This window comes from Giraffa tippelskirchi, chromosome 9 (assembly GCF_054371585.1).
Source record: "Giraffa tippelskirchi isolate mGirTip1 chromosome 9, T2T-mGirTip1v1.2.pri, whole genome shotgun sequence".
Classification (NCBI taxonomy): domain Eukaryota; kingdom Metazoa; phylum Chordata; class Mammalia; order Artiodactyla; family Giraffidae; genus Giraffa; species Giraffa tippelskirchi.
The window spans coordinates 36,114,269-36,136,446 of record NC_137283.1 but is presented as its reverse complement, the minus strand read 5'-3'; the positions used below and the strand labels follow the sequence as shown (position 1 = coordinate 36,136,446).

At 40.8% G+C, this 22,178-nt stretch overlaps 2 protein-coding genes across 10 annotated transcripts in view; one reads left to right on the top strand and one right to left on the bottom strand.

The window, feature by feature from the left end:
* The window catches only part of C9H3orf49 (chromosome 9 C3orf49 homolog), a 37,214-nt gene extending 34,781 nt beyond the window's left edge, over positions 1–2,433 (top strand). Inside the window, 1 exon segment of the mRNA XM_081524532.1 lies at positions 363–2,433. Coding sequence (XP_081380658.1) covers positions 363–560 — 198 coding nt within the window. The 3' untranslated portion in view covers positions 561–2,433.
* THOC7 (THO complex subunit 7) lies at positions 1,526–21,344 on the bottom strand. Of its 9 annotated transcripts, none has more exons than XM_081524537.1 (9): positions 20,886–20,985; positions 15,298–15,366; positions 6,959–7,076; positions 6,100–6,227; positions 5,597–5,683; positions 3,976–4,033; positions 2,627–2,693; positions 2,471–2,540; positions 1,526–1,857 (listed from the first exon to the last, which is right to left on the bottom strand). In XM_081524537.1, the coding sequence occupies exons 2-9, from the start codon at positions 15,302–15,304 to the stop codon at positions 1,790–1,792; spliced, it is 603 nt and encodes a 200-aa protein (XP_081380663.1). In that variant the 5' UTR covers positions 15,305–15,366; positions 20,886–20,985; the 3' UTR covers positions 1,526–1,789. The 9 variants fall into 9 exon arrangements, with proteins under 9 accessions (XP_081380663.1, XP_081380666.1, XP_081380667.1 ...); XM_081524540.1 differs by having other exon boundaries at positions 15,298–15,410; positions 20,886–20,965; XM_081524541.1 differs by having other exon boundaries at positions 15,298–15,329; positions 20,886–20,916.
* Positions 21,345–22,178: the final 834 nt, after the last annotated feature.

Here is a 22,178-nt window from a genome sequence, read left to right as displayed (position 1 = left end):
TGGGATGAAACTAATGATTAGCATGAAGGCATCCTGTTAGTGGGGGGCATTTGAGAGTGGCTACAGGATTGCTGAGGGCACTGAGGATGATGCTGTGTGCCCACTAAATGTTCCAGTGAATTCAATTAAAATGAAGGCACATACACACATGGGTTTGAGAAGAAATGAGACTGTCTTTAGCACTGGGTGGTAAATGCATGTTTTCAAGCTCTGTTGGCTATGACTTGAGTTAGAATAATACTTTGGGACTTGCAGATGTCCACCAGTCCCTGAACTCATCTCTCAGGAAAAACAGCTCTCCCTTGGGTGTGGACAAGGCTTTCTAACACACGGCTTCGTTTCTTTGTCTTGGGTTGTCATAGGTGAATGACCTCATAGAAACAGTGACAGATAAATCCATGAAGTTATTGGCCCAAAGACATGCTGAAATTCAACAGTGTAAGTTTCTAGGGGATGAAATTCTTCAGTCTTCTAAGCAATTCCAGAGGATGTCCAAGCGAACCGTGAGAAAGTATAAATTGAAAAATGTGTGTTTCCCATGTACCTGGTGCTGCTTCTGATTCTGTTTCTGAGGGCATAAAAGTTATGTTCATAGGGATTCTTATCTCTTGGTACATAATCCTGAATAAATTTCTCTTAATCAGTTGGGGGGAGTGAGTTTAAAAATATTCTGCCCAACAGTCCTTATAAAAATTTTCTGCCCAATAGTCCTTTTGCAAAAACTGATTTTTAATTCTGAGTCAATATAAGCAAATTTTTGCTTCATAATTTTTACTAACAATGGAAAATAGAAATATATACCAGGGCTACAAAGAAATTTCTTCCATGATTTGCCAGATGAAATTAGAGGAAGCACTAAAAGGTATTTTGACACATTCACTGTGACTATTATTGAGCTAACTTTAAACCTTTGTTTTTAAAGAGAAGAGTTCTTATTAAAATTACAAAAATGTAACATTATTAAGGTATGATTCATGCAAAGTGTCATGTTTCTGAATTAAAATGAATGGATAAGGGTGGAACCTAGCAAGTATTAGACATGTAATTCAATCCTTAAGTATATGTGATTCAGACTTAGTTTAAATTTTTAAAAAGATCATGAAATCCTTTCTTGCAAGATTCTTGAAAATGACTCCTACAGAAGAAAACAATAGAAAATGTTTCACCAAAACATTTACCAACCATATATCTCAAGTATTAAGGACAGAGATCTAGAAAATAATACATATTGATTGACTTTGCATCTTATAATTACCTCTTAGCCCAGTGATTCTTCTTATCACAGAACCTCTCTCACAGTAAGCATACACCACAGATATTCTGTACGTAATTTCACAAGTTCACAGCCCTCCTGAGAGCCTGTACATGGTCCTCATTTTCAAAAGTGGTAACAATTTCCAGAAACTAACTAATTTTCTCATGTGCATCCCAGAAATGCCACCTTCTCACTATCTTCCATTTATTTTGTGAGCAAATCAATGTTACCAATTAAAAACTATCTAGAATGCCAATGAGGACAAACATATTTGGCTTAAAAACATTTTATTCAACAGTTTTGGATGTTGCTTCCCACCTTTTAAATACAAAAAAGACATTTCAGTAAAAACAAATATGTTATGAAGTCATCTTCCTTTATGTGAAGAAATATGAATGAACTCTGCATTAACATTTAAAAGCAAAACAGTTCACTGCCAAAACTTTACATATCTCGAGAGCACAACAAATTCGAAACACACTGAGATCACATTGCTACTTCAACATTCTTGGGAATGGAGAGTGATTACTTGGTCTATGGTTTAGGATCAGTTTCCATGCTTGCTTCTTGAGCTTCCTCTACCTCTGAGAGCTTTTCATCATCTGCAGTTGAGAAAGAAACATAAAACTCTAATCAAATTTTGCTTAAACTATATGTTTGATGAATATATGAAAACATTTTTGTCCTTTATAAGTGAATATATTTAAAGCAAAAATGGCAAAATGGCAGCCTATGATGGCAACTGACCCACACAAGGGGTTTGGTTTTTAAAAGTCCTGCTTTGGTTGTTGTTATTAGTTGAATTCCTGGAGGAGGGAATGGCGGCCTGCTTCAGGGTTCTTGCCTGGAGGGTCCCATGGACAGGGGAGCCTGGTGGGCTACAGTTTATGGGATCACAAAGAGTCAGACATGACTGAGTGACTAAGCACACATTAGGTGACTCAAAATGCAAAATTTATGTGATAGACTTCAATATAAAAAAAAGTGCCCCTGGTCATTAAAATATCTACAAAGGGACTTCCCTGGTGGTCCAGTGGCTAAGACTCTGTGGTCCCAATTCAGGGGAACTGGGTTTGATCCTTGGTTAGGGAACTAGATCCCTCATGCTGCTACTAAGAGTTGGCATGTTACAACTAAGACCTGGTGCAGCCAAATAAATTAATCTTTAAAAAATAAAATCTACACGAACATTCATCTTACAGTCATGCTACTTACTTTCCAGTGTTTGCTGAAGTTCATGGATGGTACTAAGAAGAACATGAAATTGTTTCCTTCTCAATTCCAGCTGTGTTAGTAAGAAAAAAAATTAATACAGAATGATCTATAAACCAATACAGAACACGAAGACTAATACATATCACATGCAAATACCTTATCTTCAACACTTTCTTTAATATGTGAAAGATGTTCTAATTCTTTCCCCAGAGCCTCTAGTTCTCTGAAAAAAATGAAAGTGTTATATTTTGCTAATTGGGAGAAAAGAATTCATAATTAATATCTAACTTTTTAGTTACTAAATAATAATATTTATTATAAAGGATAAGGAGTCCTAACCTCCATTATGATGCGACTTTTAAAACTAAGGGTGATTCCTTAACTTCTAAATATGTACTAATTTTCATTAAAATTAAATTTTAGATAATTTTTAAAGTATAGGAAAACTTGACAAAAGGATATCAAACCCTTTTAACATTTTGTCGTAACTCAAAACTTTGTTATTTTTTTGGTAAATGTGGTAAATTGCAGAATAATTAAATACCCTTTGAACTTTAACCCCTGGTCCTCTGAACCAGGCCTTTTTCCCTCCTCTACTTTCCATTCAGGCAATCCTTATATGATACCAATCCTTTTTTATGCATATATTTGTATCTCAATGATATACAGCATCAGTATATAATATTTGGAGGACTCTAAGTTTTATAAATGGTTATTATTCTGTATGTATTTCAGAAACTTAGTAATAATTTAAAGTTCATTATATATATCTTCTGTTTTTCTTTTCACTGATTATTTTTTAAATTGGTGTTTGCTGCTGCTGCTGCTGCTAAGTCGCTTTAGTCATGTCCAACTCTGTGCGACCCCACAGACGGCAGCCCCCCAGGCTCCTCTGTCCCTGGGATTCTCCAGGCAAGAACACTGGAGTGGGTTGCCATTTCCTTCTTCAAAGCATGCATGCATGCTACGTCGCTTCAGTCATGTCCGACTCTGTGCGACACTATGGACAGCAGCCCTCCAGGCTCCTCCGTCCACAGGATTCTCCAAGCAAGAATACTGGAGTGGGTTGCCATTTCCTTCTCCCAAATTGGTGTTTGGAAAGTGTTTATTTCCAAATTCTCTGTAACTCCTATTTAGTATTCTATATGAGTAGACCATATTCTATTCATCTGTTTTTGTATTGATACATATTACATGCATTTATTTTATTTTATTTATTTTTTTAATAAATTTATTTATTTTAGTTGGGGGCTAATTACTTTACAATATTGTAATAGTTTTTGCCATACATTGACATGAATCAGCCATGGGTTTACATGTGTATAGGCAGTAAGGTTGGCAGAAGGAAAAATCTAATCAAGTGGTATTAGAATCTGTAATTTTTAAGGTTTTCCCCTCCTTTTTGAAACATATGATATATTCCCATAGAAATGGAATGTGTAGACTAGTATGTAAACATTTATGTATAAAGATTAGTTCTTTTCAAAGTAAAGTTCTAAACTTACTTTAATGTTTCATGCCTGTCTGGATGATGCTGGATCACTTTTGCCAGTGCATCATATTCTGAAAGATACAAAAATATTTACCAAAATAAGATATTTTGAACCTGGATATCAAAACAAAATGTCTAACATCACAAATCTCTCCTAATTATTTTCCTAGTAGATAAAGAAGTGGAAACATTGAAGGATATGTAGAGTATTGCCAGCTTCCTTTCATTCAATTATAACTGCAACAATTCATGACTTCAAAAGTATGTTCCAAACAAGGATTTTAGCTCCTACTCTGTCTTTCCATTTACGTATCCTTGGGTAGAATACAAGGGGCTAGCATAAGAGTAAGTGAATTTAAGTCATTCTTGATCATCAAGTAGACTGATTCTGAACATAAGAGAATCTTATTATTTGCCCAGCAAATAGAAGACCAACAAGGTGATCTATAATTAATTAACAAGGTATCCTATAATTAATTTAAAATCTTAGACAACAGCAAATTATACTTCTCACTCATTTCAAAGGTAAAGATCTCATAAACTTAGAAAAGATTTATAATTCAGGAACTTTGTTTCTGCTCCACTGAGACCTCCAAGATAAGTCATGTATCTCTTGTTAACTTTTCCTATGAAATGATATATGGCAGCATTTACTTAAAAGCCTCATTAATCTACCAAAACACTGTAAATTTTTTTTAATGATTTTAGAATTGATATTAATTCTTAAATAAGTTGGTATATCCTGCTCTAAATTGGCCACTGCAACCTGACCACATGTATTTGAGACTGAATTAAAAAACCACCTTTTAAAAATAAGGAATTAAACATCATCTTAATTAACTCATTAAAAAGTAAAATTGTTTACTGACAGTGTATTAATTCAGTGTGATTTTTAATAAAATATTTTTGGATTACAAAATAATACATGTTCAATATAAACAACAACAACAACAAAACCTAAATGGTAAAACCCCACAACTCCAAAATAATCATTAACATTTTCTATATCCTTCATGTATATGTCACAGCTGTGACTTTACATTATATTTTTAATCTTCCTTTCAATTTACATTATAGGAAGATCAATGCCTCTGCCATTAAAGTTATTTTGAACTAGTTGATATGAACTAAAATAAGGCAGATCTTAATTAAGAACAAAAGAGATGATAAGAAAACTAAACTTTAACCTTCCTTTTCTAATAAAATTCAGGCAGATTGTAAATGTTTGCTTGCATAGTCCTTAATAAAAAAAAGTCACTGGACTTATAGTCTTTTTTTTTTTTAATGTAGTTCCATTAAACACACATAAAACACAAAGTCCTAAATCTAATGTACTTGTAAAGCATTATTTCAGCAAAGGGGTATGAGGACAGTAAAAAAAAAAAAAAAAAAAACTTAGAAAAATACTTGTTTAATCAGCACAATCCAACAGCTTTTTTTTTTTTTTACCATGGCCTTGCTTCTCTGCTATTTTAAATAATAATATAGTTTTAAAGAATTAAGTTTGTCTCCTAATTCTTTTTTATAATTTAGGTTTATTCCAGCTGAAGGTTTCATCTCACCACGTTAAAAGCTGCATGAAAGTACTAGTCAGTAATGAAGTATTTGCACACTACATCCCACAAAACCCTTACCTTGCCGGTTTTTTCGTATTCGTTTTGCTTGAAGAATTTGCTTTTTGCACTCAGCAATTTTTTCATGGGCTCCAGCAATGCTACATTCTACATAAAAAGTTTTTTTTTAAGGTACTTATAATAACATGTATAATCTCCATTTTCAATTTTAAAATGTTTTTAAATTAGTTTCATTGCTAATAAAACAGATGCTGGCATTTAAAACACAGCTGTAACTCAAAGTATAATATCATATTAGAATATATTCTTTCTATTAATGTTATTATTTTACCAGTAACCAAAGAAAAATGTTAGTAAATATTGTTTCCCTTAGCCCATAAATGGCAACCCACTCCGGTACTCTTGCCTGGACAATCCCATGGACGGAGGAGCCTGGTAGGCTGCAATCCATGGGGTTGCTAAGAGTCGGACAGTCGGACACGACTGAGGGTCTTCACTTTCACTTTTACTTTAGCCCATTAAAATTATAATTACAGACAGAAACAATTACTTTGTTTCCTTACCTATCTCTTTGTAAATTTTTTCATAATTTTCCATTTCTCTGAGATTCATATCATATACCAGCAAAGTTTTGCCCATTGAAAATTCACATTGGGACAGTGTGCTCAGCATACGCTGGTACTGGCTGTATCTAACATAAAAGAGGGAGAAAGAGAATAAACATTTTGTGGATTTCCAGCTGAATCATTATAATGCAGGCACACCTTTGCTAAGTAAATTATGCCAGGTTCTGAGAGAATATGCTTTATTTAAAAATAATTTTAAATATCTGTCTCTTAGGTTTTCTTTTTCCAAATGTGGTTTACTTGAATTTATAAACTGTATTAGTTATAGACATAAAGATGGGACTGTAATTGTTAGCAATATAAGTTTAATTCAAGCAACTATTTGTTGAATTTTGCTTAATATCCTTTTTAAAATGTTTTAAGATGGTTTTTATTGTCACAATTCTGTTCTCAATTTTTTCACTCTATATAATTATCTATGTGAAAAGCTATTCAAATGATGAAAAAACTCTTTAAGTTAGAAATTTATCAAATATATAAAACCTTGCAGCAACTTTATTAGTACATTTTAAAAAAATAGAGGAAATTTCATTTAGGTATTTTGTCTTACTACACACTTATCTGCTTTTAAAAGAGACCAAAGTAATAAGTCTGAATTTAACCCTCATTTCTTACCACTGCACCTTCTGTACATTTTAATAAACATAAAAGTAGCCTTTGAAGGGAAGGCCAGAAAAGCCTACTCTGGACTCGGTTAATGAGTGAAAATATGAAAAACTGACAGCACTATATATATGGTATAAAAAAAAAAATCACACCAGGACATTAGTAGAGAAACGGGAGAAACATGAAATACCCCTCTTCCTGAGATCCTGAGTTGCACCATTTAATGAAACTTTTCACCAGCAGATTAATTCTCCGATCATCTCCAGCACCATCTCCATCGATTAGGAGACGCTTCCGTATGACTTCGTCTGGAGGACAGAATAATGTGAATTAAAATGACTGTCTGGTTCCTGTTCACTTTCAGGGACAAATAAGCAACACCACTACACATTCATTTATCTAGAAGAAAACTACTGAAATGTAAATGTACTTGATGCCACTGAACTGTACATAAAATACTGTACTTAAAAGAATTAAAATGGTCAATTTTATGTTAGGTAGGTTTTAATATAATTTCCATATATAGTTTCCATGTATATATATATGGAAAGTTATTAAGTGTCTCATGTCAGGCACTGTTTTAGGGGCTGGGGTTATAGCAGGGAAAAGCCTTGCCCTCACAGAACTGACATTTTATTGCCAAGCTGTAGAGTAAAAATGATTTTCAGGTACTACCAGAGAAGTAAGTCAATAATTCTTGGAGAGACTTTTTGGGCAAAACCTGTTCAGACAGAAGAAAGCCTGAAGCATTCATATCGTTGAGTACTGTAAGGTACTGGTAAAAGGAACAGAGAGAAAAGAAGATGGAAAGACATAGTGGGAGACTAGAAAAAGAGAATGAGACGTGCCAGAGAAAAAGGAATTTTTTTGGGGGGGAGTTTAGTAATTGTATCTGTAATGTTTCTTTCCTCATGAGGACTTCTTTTTTTTTTTTCAATGTCTGTCTCCCTTTTGCTCCAAGGAAACGAAAAAGAGAAAAAAGAATAGAAAAGCAAAGCAGATGACAATGCTGAGTAACAAGTAGGGCCCCAGTGGGCTTGCTTGGCAGCCCTGAGCTACTGTTCTTCCTGGACAAAATAATGCTGGATCATAACAAGAGATGTGCAAGTTGCAACCACAATAAGATATCATTTTCATCTTTCAGATTGGTAAAGATCAGAAGGCCTGATAATAAGTGATGGTAAGTGTGTTGAGAAATCACACTTACATACACTGATAGAATGTAAGTGGTGTGCTCTTTGCAAGGCAGCTGCACAATCAGATAATATTCCAAATGCATATACCTTTTTGACCCAATTAGTGGATCACAATAAACTGTGGAAAATTCTGAAGGAAATGGGAATACCAGACCATCTGACCTGCCTCTTGAGAAACCTGTATGCATGTCAGAAAGCAATAGTTAGAACTGGACATGGAACAATAGACTGGTTCCAAATAGGAAATGGAGAACGTCAAGGCTATATATTGTCACCCTGCTTATTTAACTTATATGCAGAGTACATCATGAGAAACGCTGGGCTGGATGAACACAAGCTGGAATCAAGATTGCCGGGAGAAATATCAATAACCTCAGATATGCAGATGACACCACCCTTATGGCAGAAAGTGAAGAAGAACTAAAGAGCCTCTTGATGAACATGAAAGAGGAGAGAGTGAAAAAGTTGGCTTAAAGGTCAACATTCAGAAAACTAAGATCACGGCATCTGGTCCCATCACTTCATGGCAAATAGACGGGGAAACAGTGGGAACAGTGGCTGACTTTATTTTTCTGGGCTCCAAAATCACTGCAGATGGTGATTGCAGCCATGAAATTAAAAGATGCTTACTCCTTGGAAGGAAAGTTATGACCAACCTAGACAGCATATTAAAAAGCAGAGACATCACTTTGTCAACAAAGGTCTGTCTAGTCAAGGCTATAGTTTTTCCAGTGGTCATGTATGGATGTGAGAGTTGGACTATAAAGAAAGCTGAGCGCTGAAGAATTGATGCTTTTAACTGTGGTGTTGGAGAAGACTCTTGAGAGTCCCTTGGACTGCAAGGAGATCCAACCAGTCCATCCTAAAGGAGATCAATCCTGGGTGTTCATTGGAAGGACTGATGTTGAAGCTGAAACTCCAATACTTTGGCCATCTGATGCAAAGAGCTGAGTCATTTGAGAAGACCCTGATGCTGGAAAAGATTGAGGGCAGGAGGAGATGACAGAGGATGAGATGGTTGGATGGCATCACTGACTCAATGGACATGGGTTTGGGTAGACTCTGGCAGTTGGTGATGGACAGAGAAGCCTGGCGCACTGTAGTTCATGGGGTTGCAGAGTCGGGCACGACTGAGCGACTGAACTGAACTGAGTCCAGTTCTAGGAAATCATCCTATAGATGCATGTGCACCCACGCACAAAGATAAATGTAAAAGGATTGTTCTTAACAGTGCTGCTTGTAGTAGGAAGATGGCAAACCTAAACACTCACCAGGAAGAGACTGGCTAAATATAAAACAGTTGTTAAGTGTAATAATATGCACGGACTTCCCCGGTGGTTCAGTGGTTAAGATTCCATGCTACCATTGCAGGGGGCATGGGTTCAGTTTCTGGTTGGGGAACTAAGATCCCACATGCCTCACAAGGGGGCCAATAAAGAAAGAGACATACATGCATAAATCGATAATTGCTGAATCTCATGTTTTTAAAAAGCGGTAGTAAGATTCAGCCAAAAAAATAGTGTGGATGTATATATTAATATCTCCTTAGGTATGTTAAGTAAAATGAAAATAACACAGGTGCAGAGAAGCACATAGTTTGCTGCCATTCATGTAGAAAACAAGGAGGCCGTCTGTGTATGTATGCGCCCATCACGTGTGTGTTTGTGTATCCAGCAAATATCTTTGGAGGGGTTCATAAGAAACTGGTAATCGTGACTATTTCTGATGAGAGGTATTACAAAGGATGAGATTTAATTGTTATGATTTTATAGGATTGTCTTTTCTTTAACCATATGCAGACATTTAAAAAATAGTTTTTAAGGTGTGAATAATTCCTAGATAACCTGCATGATGAATCAACAGCAAAATCTTTAAACAATAGTTCCTGTGTGTAGGCAGAAGTATTTTTGAGTGCAGGTGCAGCAGAGATAAACTTTGGAAGGCAGATGGCTCCAGTTTTTTGTTTTTTTTTCCCAGTTTTAAAATCTGTTTTGTGACAACATCAGATAAACATGTTTAGAATTGGGTTTTGTTCTCAGAGTCATGGCTGTGACAGATGGCTCAAGCTACGGATTCATCAAGTGTTTTAATTTTACTCTGAAAGATATAAACTAATGGTTTCCTCTTTTAACCACCAATAATGTTATTTGAGGAGACTGAGACAAAACACAGTCCTGGCAGAGATTAAAATTCAGAAAATGAAATTGATTTTTTTATAAAGTCACAATCATGTTTTAACTTTGTTAAAAGTAAACATTCGTGGGTGAGCCGTCCAGTGGTCAACTGATGCTATTTAGTTTATTTTTGATCTTCCTACCTCTACTCTTTCAAGCCCCCAAGAAACCCCATCTTCCTCCCAGATAACTAGGAACCCTCCTTTATGGAGGATGATGGATTTCAAATGTAAATGAATGTAGGAAACAGGGAGCAGGGAAATTGAGGATTGAGTACCTAAAGCGAGAGGTTATTACCAGATCTGGTTTTTCAAGGGATTTTTAAAGTTTGGTGACTAACTGAAAATGTTTACAGAACATTTTGTGATCTTTTCAGCTGTATACTTAAGATCTGTGCCCTTGTTTACATATGTATGTAATATCCCAATTACAAAAAATTTTGGAAAATGTTTAAAGTATTATACAGGCCAAATAAACTTGGGGAAAAGGTTCATCAGGGCCCATCCTATGTCCTGTTCATTCTGTTTCCTTTCCAGTCTCTCATACTGTGTCTTTACATTTCTGATGCTTAATAAATATTTTAAAATTGGATTTGTGGTGCCTGCCTGGGAACATCTGCCCTCCAAACAGCTTTGTCTCAATAAAACACTAACAAGGACTAACATGGAACCATCTTATCTTCAGGTCCATAGCAGAGATTTCTCTTTCTGGACAAAAGACATGAATATCTGATCAATGACCAGCAGTGTCCATAGGTGCCAGACTAACCTCTTGAGGACATGAAGTAAAGACATGAGTTCCTTCGCTCTAGCTGGAGACATAACACAATGTGAATGCACACACACAGAGGAGGCTGAGATTGCTAAGTAAGTGACACAGCAGGAGATTAGGAGCAGAGCTTCCTTGAGCTTGGGGGAACAGGGAAAGAGGATTTGAAGCTGCTTTCTTCCCCCTTTTGTTGGCCCTGCCCCTTGGCTTGTGGGATCTTAGTTCCCTGACCAGGGACTGAACACATGCCCTGGAAGCATGGAGTCTTAACCACTAGACCACCAGGGAAGTCCCTAAGACTGCTCTTCTGATACTTGACCATCACTGGTCAAAAAAAGAAAAAGCTAAAAGGCATTTTAACAGTATCTATGGCAATTTCAAATATGTACTCTTTGACACCAAAAATCCTAGATATACTTGCCCATATGCAATATGACATGCTCATTGGCAGCAGATTAAGATATATAAATTTTGGTAAAAGAATATAATAAAATAATATCAAGTTATAAAAAACAAAGAATGAGGAAAACTGTGTATACTGAAAGGAAGACCACTTAATACAACTTGTTAAAAGAGCAAGGTGAAGAATCCTATTTATGGCATGTTTCTTTTCATATAAAAGTAGGGAAATAAATATATTTATATGTGTTGATGTTCACATAGATATACTGGAATGATATACAAGAAACTAATATAAGGAGTTACCAAAGAATCAGGCAGTGTAAGTTGGGTAGCTGGAGGACAGGCTGGAAGATGTCTTATATTACTTGATTTTTGAACCATATGTCTTATATTTTTGAAAATGTCTTATATTACTTGATTTTTGAACCATATGGTACTCAAAATTTGTTAGTTGATGTTTGCAAAAGAAAGCAAGCTATGACTGTGGTGATGGTATCATAGGTGTTTGTATCTGATAGCTCAGCTGGTAAAGAATCTGCCTGCAATGCAGGAGACCCCAGTTCGATTCCTGGGTCAGGAAGATCCCCTGAAGGAAGGCATGGCAACCCACTCCAGTAATCTTGCCTGAAGAATCCCCATGGGCAGAGGAGCCTGGCAGGCTACAGTCCATAGGGTTGCAAAGGGTCGGGCACGACTGAGTGGCTAAGCACAGCACACAACTGTATCAAATTATACACAACACATGTAGTTCTTAGTGTATCAATTATACAAAAGTGGAAGGAAGGGAAAGAAAGAAAGCAACCTAAAATTGCGTGTCTCCCCACCTCACCTGCAACAGGCAGGGAGAAAGCTGTGAGCTAAGGCAGAGGTGGGGATTGCAAGGCTGGGTCTGGGATGTGAGCACTCTTCTAGGACACTAGGAAGTCTGGGGGCCTGGAGCCCGATGTCAAGACCCAAGCACATACAGGCAGTCAGAGGTCAGATTGTGGAAGTCCACAGTAGTTAATGCCACACTGGTAGACTCAGATTCTTTTGGCAGGCAACAAATTGGAGTTGCTGGAGATTTGTGATGGGACTTTCTAGGAGGATCAAGTGTACAAAATGGGGTGCAACTGTGAAGCACCCACAGGCAGGGAGGCTAGTTAGGAGGCTCCCAAAGCATATGCCCACTGAAGGAGCTAAAAGGGTGTGAATTAAAGCAGAGATCAGAGTCACAGGTCCTGGAAGGCAAAGGAGGACTCAACAGAGACTTGGTTAGGAAAAGGCAAGAGCCAGGACCAACTGGCAGGCACGAGCAGTGCAGGCTGATCAGTTCTGTAGCACAGGGGACGTGCTGTCCAGGCCCTCAAGGTCTTTCTCCTGCTTGAGCCTGATCCCTCTTTCACCTGCAGAGCATTTCTTCACAGCCAAACCCCAAGTCAAAAACTGGGGCCAGTGTTCTGGTTAGTCCGCAGTATTTACTTGGTGTGCGTGACCCACTTTTAATTTCATCTGTAAAAATGGGAATAAAACAATCCACTTCATAGGACTGCTGTGAAACCTTATGGAAATAAAATTATACAAGTGCCTGTTCACTATAGGAAAGCAAAAAAGAAAAAAGCAAAGTTATTCTTATCTTCATGTTAAATTTAATTCCCAAAGTAATGTGAAACAGTGAATAAATGCAGGAGCTATATCTATAGCTACATCTATATACTGATATAGAAGATGCAAAGAAAGTTTTGCTCAGTTACGATTTGTCACAAATTTGCTTGTCTCAAGCTTCATGCTGTAAGGTCATTGTATTTCTAGCTTAAACAACATAGGTAGTTGCTGCCTAGGAATGTCTGTGGGGATGAGGAGGACTTAAATAATACACACACACACACATATAAGTACAGAGCACAGCTCCAACAGCAACAAATTAAAAGGGTAAATTGCCTGTCTGAAATTTCTCTGCTCTTTTTAAATCTAAAGATGGCCAGCTGCTGATGGTTCCTGGCATGTATGACACAAGCATTGTTTATTTTTAATTGTACCTCATCAATTAGCTCCTGACTGGACACACCTAAACATGTTCTGTTTACTATATGCATTGACTTCATCAATTATTATCATGCTTAAAGCTCTCTGTAAGCAATCTGAATAATAATATTACATCAGGAGGCCCTTGGTCTACCTGTAAAAATAGTGAAGTTGGCTTAGTAATTATTTCAGCGATGCTATCAACGTCATTCCTTAGTTGTCACAATCACTCTCTTTACTGAGTACGAGGATCAAAACCACCTCAGAAAAGCCTTTAACCCAAAATACCTAATGCCTGCTCTGAGAATGGTGGCTTTCTACCAGGTTTTAGGCTTGTACGAACATTTCTTACTGGATTCAGTTATATGGGTACCATAAGTATACCCTATAAAATGTGTGCCACTCAAAATCACTTTCAAATCACTTATGACACAAGCATGATGATAAGCAAATATTTATTTGAAAAACTGGGATGCATTTTTTTAGACCCTTTCCTGTCTTATATGCCATCCTCTAGAATACAAAACTGCTTAACATGCTAAATAGGTCTCAGGAAAGCCATTTTAAAGGGTTAGATTTTAATACCTAACTTTTCATAAACAGGCTGGAAGAAATGACTCCTTTACAGTTATTAAGCCAATTCTCCATTTCTAAGCCTCTGGTTGGTTGACATAGCCATTGCAGTTGTTTTCTCATTTTAGTGTGGAAAGGACAATCTCTCATAAACCCACACTAACACCGCTTTCACAAACTAATTGTTATTCCCTCAAAGTGGCTGTTAAAACCTTGATTACAGAACAAGTTTTCATAGCCTCTTGGAGCAGATGTTCAAAAAAGGAAAGAGAAGAACAATTTGGAAGATAATAGTGGGCTAAGTTCCAAAACTCTTACTTTAGGGACAGGTCAAGGCTTGACAACAGGTAAGAGCCTGTCATGTAACTTCCTCCTAGGCTTAAGCTACTGTCAAATGTGCCTCCCAGTCTGCTAGACCTCACAGCTCCCAATCTCACCTGCTTTTCAGAAATAGAAATTCCGTGATCTCTCAGTGAGGATCAGCATTTCCTGTCTAAAGGCTCTTTAGTAAGATACTCTGAAAGTACACAAATGAACTGCTGGCTTTTTCTTAGTGTTCCTAAACACTCTGGATCCAAACCGAAAACCACAGGAAGGGATAACTGGAGATAAGATTACAGAGGAAAAAACAGCTGGCTACTAGGAAACCAGTGTAGCAATTTGTATTAAAAATACAGATACTTTTGGCCTGTCTTCTAGAAGTGATTCGCACTGTGTACAAAGACAACTATGCAAATATCTCCACTGTCATACTATTTATAAAAGTCAAAAAAAAAAAAGGAAAATAACAAAAAACATTTAGAAGGAGATTGATTAAAAAACTAGTAGAATATCACAAAAGAATAAGGTAGGAGGAGCCCCAAAAGGTATTAGAAAGAACTCAAAGATATATCATTAATTATGGAAGTATAGTTCAGAACAGCATGTAAATATTTGTGTAAAACTATACATATGCATACTGGTACACCAACTAACGTGTGTGTGTGTGTGTGTGCGCGCGCGCGCGCTGGTACACCAACTAACGTGTGTGTGTGTGTGTGTGTGTGTGTGTGTAATGCTTACAATATGCTCATTTAGTCTCACAAGAGCCCAGTAAAGTGGATATTATTACCCCAATTTTACCAATGAAGGGACTGGAAGTTATTTGTGCAAATTAAATGCCAAAAGAAGTAGGAGTGGAGCTGGGACACCAAAGAAGGTGCTTTTTACCTTTGATGGCATTTGATAATCATTCTGGAAGGATACACAAAAGACACCTTACAGTAACTGCCACTGGGGGCTGGGCCGAGCCGGGGAAGGTGAAGAGGGGAAGGTTTTCACTGTCCCTTGGGGCATTTCTTCCTGAATTTCCTGACATGTACCACTTTTCTTCCTCACAGTATTAAGAGTCGTTATTTGGATAGAAAACTTACTGCTCATTTTGAGGTATTTTTCTTCATTTTTTCTGTATTGAAAATTCTCATCAGTGTTCTTTAGTAAATCTGTGACGTGTTAACAACAAAAAAGAAAACTGGTTTGACTTGACCTATTAACAAGAGGAGGGACTAAGGCCACGTCAAAACAACGTGTGTGCAGATTCCTGTTACGTTCATCACTAGATCACCACGGCTTATGGATTATTAAGCTGAATTACATATATCCCACTGTGTTGGATTCCTCCTGGTAAAATAATACTGAGCCCCTCCTTTCAAGAAGCTTAAAATCATTAAAACAACTATTAAGGCCACCAGTGTTAAGACACAAAAAAGTCAGGTGGAAAGAGAAAGGTGCTTTGATTCATCCATGTAAACAGGGATCTCTCCGGAGATACTTAGGCCCGGTCTAAATAAATTGCTGATACCAAAGTAAATGACAAGAACCAAAATTACATTAAAAATTAAAAAAGAAAAGCTGAAAAATCAATGTTGAGGTCCTTTGTTTTTCTCTGTTGCTATTCTGTCGCCAAGTTGTGTCCAACTCTTTGCAACCCCATGGGCTGCAGCATGCCAGGCTTCCCTGTCCCTCACCATCTCTGGTTTTTCTCTAAATTTATTTAAATGTTTGAGTATGACCCTAATCAAGTCAAGGTTGAAACTCCAACCACACTTTGAGATGCCTTTTATCTTGGCTAAAGAAATATTATTTAATATTTGAACTGCTTCAGTAACCCCTGTGCTGGGACCACAGAGAGAACAAAGTGGGCAAATCCATTGATACTTGTGAAAAAAAGAAAAGTCAAACAAACCCTTTGGCTACAAATGTGTAATTAACATTGGATCAACAACTGAAATCGGAACAGCAGCAGACACAGTGTTTGTACACTCTTATTTGATGACCATACCTCCTGCTTCCTTTTACTCTGAAAAGTGTCCTGGTTTGGACAATCAATTAAATGGCCACTCAACTTTGAAGTGCTTTACATATATTAATCACACTTCATCCGTGGAAAAACCCAATAAAGTATGTATTATTATCTTCCTTTTACAGATGAAAAGTGTCATCTCTGTATTTAGAGGAAAATATACACAATTACATTATTAGAAAGTCACAGTGGCGTTCCATTATTCTGTCACATTGTTCACGGGCATGTTAAAAACCATTATTTCAAGTTTTAACAGGCATATTATCCATGCATTAAACTTTCTAATTAAAAAAAAAAGAAAAGCAACACTGTGAAAACCAACAAGCTCTATTAAATGGAGTGTACAGCCACATCCTGCTCCCTACTGCCCTTCTTATCATCAATCTGTTGCTCTGGCAGATCAAGACATATACCTAATGTTCTCTGTACTGCAAAAAGTGCTTCTGAAATGCTTTCTATCAGGGTACTAACACTGTTTAACACCCTTTAAATTAACATACAAAATACAAACTGTGAACATACTTTAAATTAACAGTGACAACATCTAAACTGTTTTTCCAGTCAGCCGAAATGCTGGGGTGGCAACAAGGAAGGCGAGAGAATGGCTTTGTCAATAACTAGCATTGTGACAATAAGCCACTAACTTCCCAGGACTTCCACTTGTCCATGCAAAGATGATGCTTCTAGTGATAGCATTTACAGTTCAGTTGTTGCTGTTCAGTCACTAAGTTGTGTCCAGCTCTTTGCAACCCGGTGGCAGCAGCACGCCAGGCTTCCCTGTTCTTCAGTCTCCCAGAGCTCGCTCCAATTCATGTTCATTGAGTTGGTGATGCCATCTAAGTTCAGTATCTATAGATAACAATATAGTGTCTCTCTCCTTCCCTTAGAGGAGGGCAGATTATTCCTCCAATTAACCATTGTGTCCTTGCACAGGATATAGAGTTTCTCCTCCAAGAGCTCCTAGTCCAGTTGGATAGGCAAACCCGGATGTAAGGATTACATGAAAACACAGCACCTGACCAGGCACTCAGATTGGCAAGAGGACATCTGCCCTCCTCAAGTCCCCAGAAACAGGTACTGGAACTTCTCCAAGAACCCTTCAGGAGGCTGAGGATGTGGAGGCCACCCACTCCTCAGTCTTCCCCACTGCCATCATCCTAATCAGAGCCCACCTGGCTTCTCACTTTGACCACTTCTCCTTGGCCTCCCTGCTTCCATTCTTGCCTTCCTACAACTCACTCTCTACACAGAAACCCGGAATGATCCAAAAGATGACCACTGGAAACTCTCTGATCACTTCCCAGGGCCACCTTGTGAGGCATGTGGGATCTTAGTTCCCCAACCAGGGATCGAACCTGTGCCCCCTGCATTGGAAGTGTGGAATCTTAACCACCTGACTGCCAGGGAAGACCCTATCATCCATTTATTTTAATGTTTTCTCATTATAATTAGCTGCTTTAAATATTTTCTGGAACACGCCATATAAGTAAATTAAGTATATTGAGGGGTACAGCAGAAATATAATAAGATAATATGGTTAACAGGTGAAAGATCAAATGGTTTTCAAAAAGAGCAGAGGAGAATATTTGATATGGGTCCTGAAGAATAAATGGACAGTCACCAGGCAGAAAAGGCAGGAAGGGGAAATCTGCGCAGATAAAGAACGGGAGAAGGCACAGTCCTCATCAAAGGAAAGTGGAAGAGAGGCAAGTAAACCAACTCTGACATTTAACAGTAGTTACTGGACATTACTGTGTATCAGCCTCAGTGCAAAGCACTTCACAAGCTTTGCTGCATCTAATTCTCAAAACCAGCCTATGAAGTAGATTTTAGTATCCCCATTTACAAGGGATGAAACTGAGGCTCCAAGAGGTTAATTAACCTGCACAAGGTCAGACTGCTTATGAACGGCAGAGTGGGGATTCTCATGGTCTCTTTGGATATAGTGGGCACTTGACTGCAATCAGTGCATTAGAACTCATCTTCCTCTTTACCTCCCTCTGACAAAACCTCTCTCTCCGTTGTCATTCTCTACCTCGATGAATAAAGCCGCAGGGCTAATAAGCACATAGACACTCCAATCAGAAACCTGGAATAACCCTTGGGTCTTCCCCTCACATCCACTCAATCTCCTGACATTAGACCTCATCAGTTTCTTTTCCACCTGTCTGCTTCTCTGCCATTCCTCTTGGTCTCAGTCCCCATCCTTTCTCTCTAGGAACCATGGCAGCTGGTCCTTTGGCTTTGAGCTCAGGTTCTATAACTTGCTACCTGTGCAACCCAGGGTTAAGTTAACCTCCTTGTGTTCCAGTGTCATCTGAAAAGTGGGGATGGTAATTAGAACATGCTTGGCATGCTATCAATATGCTATAGATGTTAGAAAGGAGAGAGGCGAATTACTTAACGCCTCACTTTCCCTTCCCTTCATTATTATTCAGAGTAGAGTGTGGTTGTTTTTAATGCCATCTGATAACATCACACCAATGCTAAAATCTTTTAATGGTGTCCCATAACTGTCAAAAATGTCTGGCTCATAACTTTCTAACTTCTAGCCAATACTTATCATCTTTGAGTTTTCCAAAACTTTGTGACCTTTGGTTCACAAAGGTTCTCCTTCAAAAATGAGATTAAGAGTAACCGTTTCAGGGAGGTTTTCTGATCTCTGAGAATGGATAAATAATCTTTGTTATGTGCTTCTACAATTCCCAACGTTCTACTTCCTCTGTAGTAACATTTTCCACCATGAAAACTTATTATCTCATGTGTCTTTCCCACCAGACTGTGACCTCAGAGAAGGAAGAGGTCTTGCCTGTTGGCGGGGGCTATAATCCCAAGACTTAGCCCAGATGGGATACATACCTAGTGAAAAAAATTAACTGGAGTGAACTAAGCTTTAACTGGACCTTGAAGAGCCTCCACCTAACTACTCCCTGTCATGATCACAAATTTGGGCCTGTTACTCTTCCGCCCACGGCCTGGTCCTTTCATGTGGAGACCTTGTCTACCTCCAACTTTTCAGAAATGGCTTCTCTATAGGCATCTACTGGCCACTCTTCAAACAGACCCAGTGCCCCTAGATCTCCCCTTCCCAAATGTCAACGGACTTCTTTACTCCCTAACTAGATAGCTTCTTTGGTTCTCCCTCCAGCTGCCCATCATGCTTATGGCTGTCCACCTTCCCCAAGGTGTCACTCTGATTCTGCTCTCCATCTGTAGACTACCTCCCAGGCCCCTCCTGACATGGGTCCACCTTCCTAAACTGACCTCACAACTTGCCAGAAACTCAGTCCCTCCCTCTTCCTCCCCACTCCATTCCAGGGGACAAACCACCCTCCCCAAGACATGCACACACAAATGAGTCTTCCAGTGATCTACCCGAGCTCGCCCCATCCCTATACTGGCTCTTCTTTGATCTCCCAGGCACAGTCCTTGACTGTCTTCCAGACACTCCGTCCGCTTCCACTCTTTTTTGATATTATCCCCAGCTCCCTCTCCCTAACCCCAATCCAGGGCTAGCTCTCAGGCTGCCGTGCGATCCACTGTCTAGGGGACCTTCCCAGACACTTTCCAGGTGTCACTCTCTGTACACCGACACCCCTGCACTACTGTCCGGAGACCTCTCCCTTCTTTCCGACCTGGCGCGATCTCCACCCCCACCCCCACCTCCTGGCCACCTCGTCGGAGTTCGCAGTCTCTTCTAGCCCCTCAGGTCCTCCGGACCCCCAACGGCAAGGCCTCCAGCCCTTCCTTCCCTTCACCGCCCCTCGGACCCCAGCGCCCCCACCCAGTGCTCCCTCACCACATCCTCCGACTGCCTGGACCCCTTCCGGGTACCACCCACCCGCGCATCGCTGGCTGCCAGCCTGCTCAGGCCCCCACGTGTGCTCGCGGCCCCTAGACGATCCTCCCGGCGCACCCGCCCCACGCCCCGCGCGATCTCGGGAGAGCCGGCCGGGGAGCCCGAGGGGCTCCGAGGGGCGACAGGGAGGGCTCCGGGGAGAGGCTGAAGAGCTCGGGGGAAGCGGCCGGGAAAGCCCGGGTCTCCAAGGGACCCGATCGGGGAAGCCGAGGGGCTCCCGGAAGCGGCGGGGGAGGCCGGGGGTCTCGAGGGAGGCGGCGGCGGGGGCCGGGGAGGCCGCGCGGCTCTCGAGAGCTGGCCGGGGCGGCGGCGAGCGGGCCTCACCGTCAGTCACGGCTCCCATGGCGTGCGCGGCGGCGGCGGCGGCGGCGCAAGCTGAGGCGGCGGTTGGCGGCGGCGGAGGTCAAACTCCCACAATGCAGCCGGGTAAACAGCCATGGAGGAGGAGGCGGCGGCGCCCGCGGCCGCCCGCTCCGCCGCCTGAGCCGCGCTGCGCCGCCGCCGCCGCCGCGGGACCCAAGCTCCCCGCACTCCCCGGGGGCGGCCACGGCCAGCGCGTGTGTGGCGAGGCCAGGCGGGCGGCGGCGGCCCTGGTGCAACCCCGGCCCCCGCAGCCTGCCCCCCGCCCCCTGTCGCCCCCGCCCGGCCCACGCCCAGAGGCCGCCCGGGAGGCCGCCGCCAGACGCCAGGTGAGCTCGCCCGGGCGCCGCTGGGGCGGCTGGAGCCACGCGGGGTCCAAACCCCCAGCGCTTCCTGGGGGACAGCGACCGCGGCCCCCGCCGACCCATTCCCTCCGTCACCGATGGGGCTGGGTTCGCTCTCCTCGGGGGCGGCGCGGGCAGAGGGGGCGCCCGGCCCGGGTTGAGCCCGAGAGTCGGGGGACCCGGGGCACAGAGGGGGCACCTCGCGGGGGCTCCCCGCGAACTTTAGCGCCCACGCGCGCTTGGGCGGGTCTCGCATGCGGGCACTCGCGCGAGGCGCGGTCCTCGAGCGAAAAAGGCCCCGGGTTCCAGGTGGCGCGGATCCGGCCCAGGCGGCCGCCCCCTTCCCCTCGGGGCTCGGGCGGGTGCTGGAAAACGGGGACGGAGAAACTTAGCGACCTGCGGGCGGAGTTCGCTTAGCGCCAGGGTGCGGGGTGCCCGCCTTCTCCCCGGGCGCCGGAATCCCCGTCGGCTACCGGGATGGGATGCTCTTATTTATTTCTCTCTCTCAGATTTTCAAAAACTGTCCCCATCTTAAGGGGAAGTCGAAAGTGAAGTGAGAGGGAGGTGCTCAATATGAAACGTTGACTAGCATGTAGTGAGACATTTCCGGAGCACACTGCCGGAGATACTGGCATCTCTTCCCCAAAGTCACTTTGATTCAACTTCGATGAGTTTCTCGCCAATGGCAACATTTCGATGGTGAGGGGCGAGAGGAAACGGGCAGCAGTCCGGCTGATTTGATCTTCACTGGGGTGGATTCAGTGAGCCCCAGGAAGTGGGTCTGAGTTTTCAATCCAGGTTTGATATTATTGAGTTATTTTCCAGTATTTCTGCCCCCCCACCCCAAGTACCCTGCTTCTTGGGGATGAAGCTCTTATGGAAGACGAATTTGGTTGTTTCAGTTTCCTTAGTTTGAGTTCTTTCTCCTGGTTTTCTCTTGTTTCTGAGAGGAAGAGCTGTACATGCAAATATGTGACAGTGAAGGGTGTATCACCTCTAGCTAGAAATCAGTATGCATAAAATTTTATTCGCATATATGAAGTAAAAACTTCAATAATGCTCTTCAACAGTGCTCTAAAGAGTTAGCACCTGTGACTTTTAACACAAAGGCCCAAAAAAAAAAAAAGGAAGCAAGTTACTTTGAGTGAATATTTTGAGGTATAACTTGCTCTCCCCTACAGTGCGAAATCTCTCCTGGCTTTAAAATAACTCTGGCATAAATTCTGGCTGTGCATGAGTTCGTTCATTTTCTTGGTTTAGAGGGAGAGAAGACACTAACCAAAAGAGGAATTACTTTAAATCTTAAGTGCCTGTAAATTTCAGGCATCAATTACTTGTCTGTCTCAGGTGGCGTTTTGGTGATAATCATTGTTTAAAAAGTAACTGTCA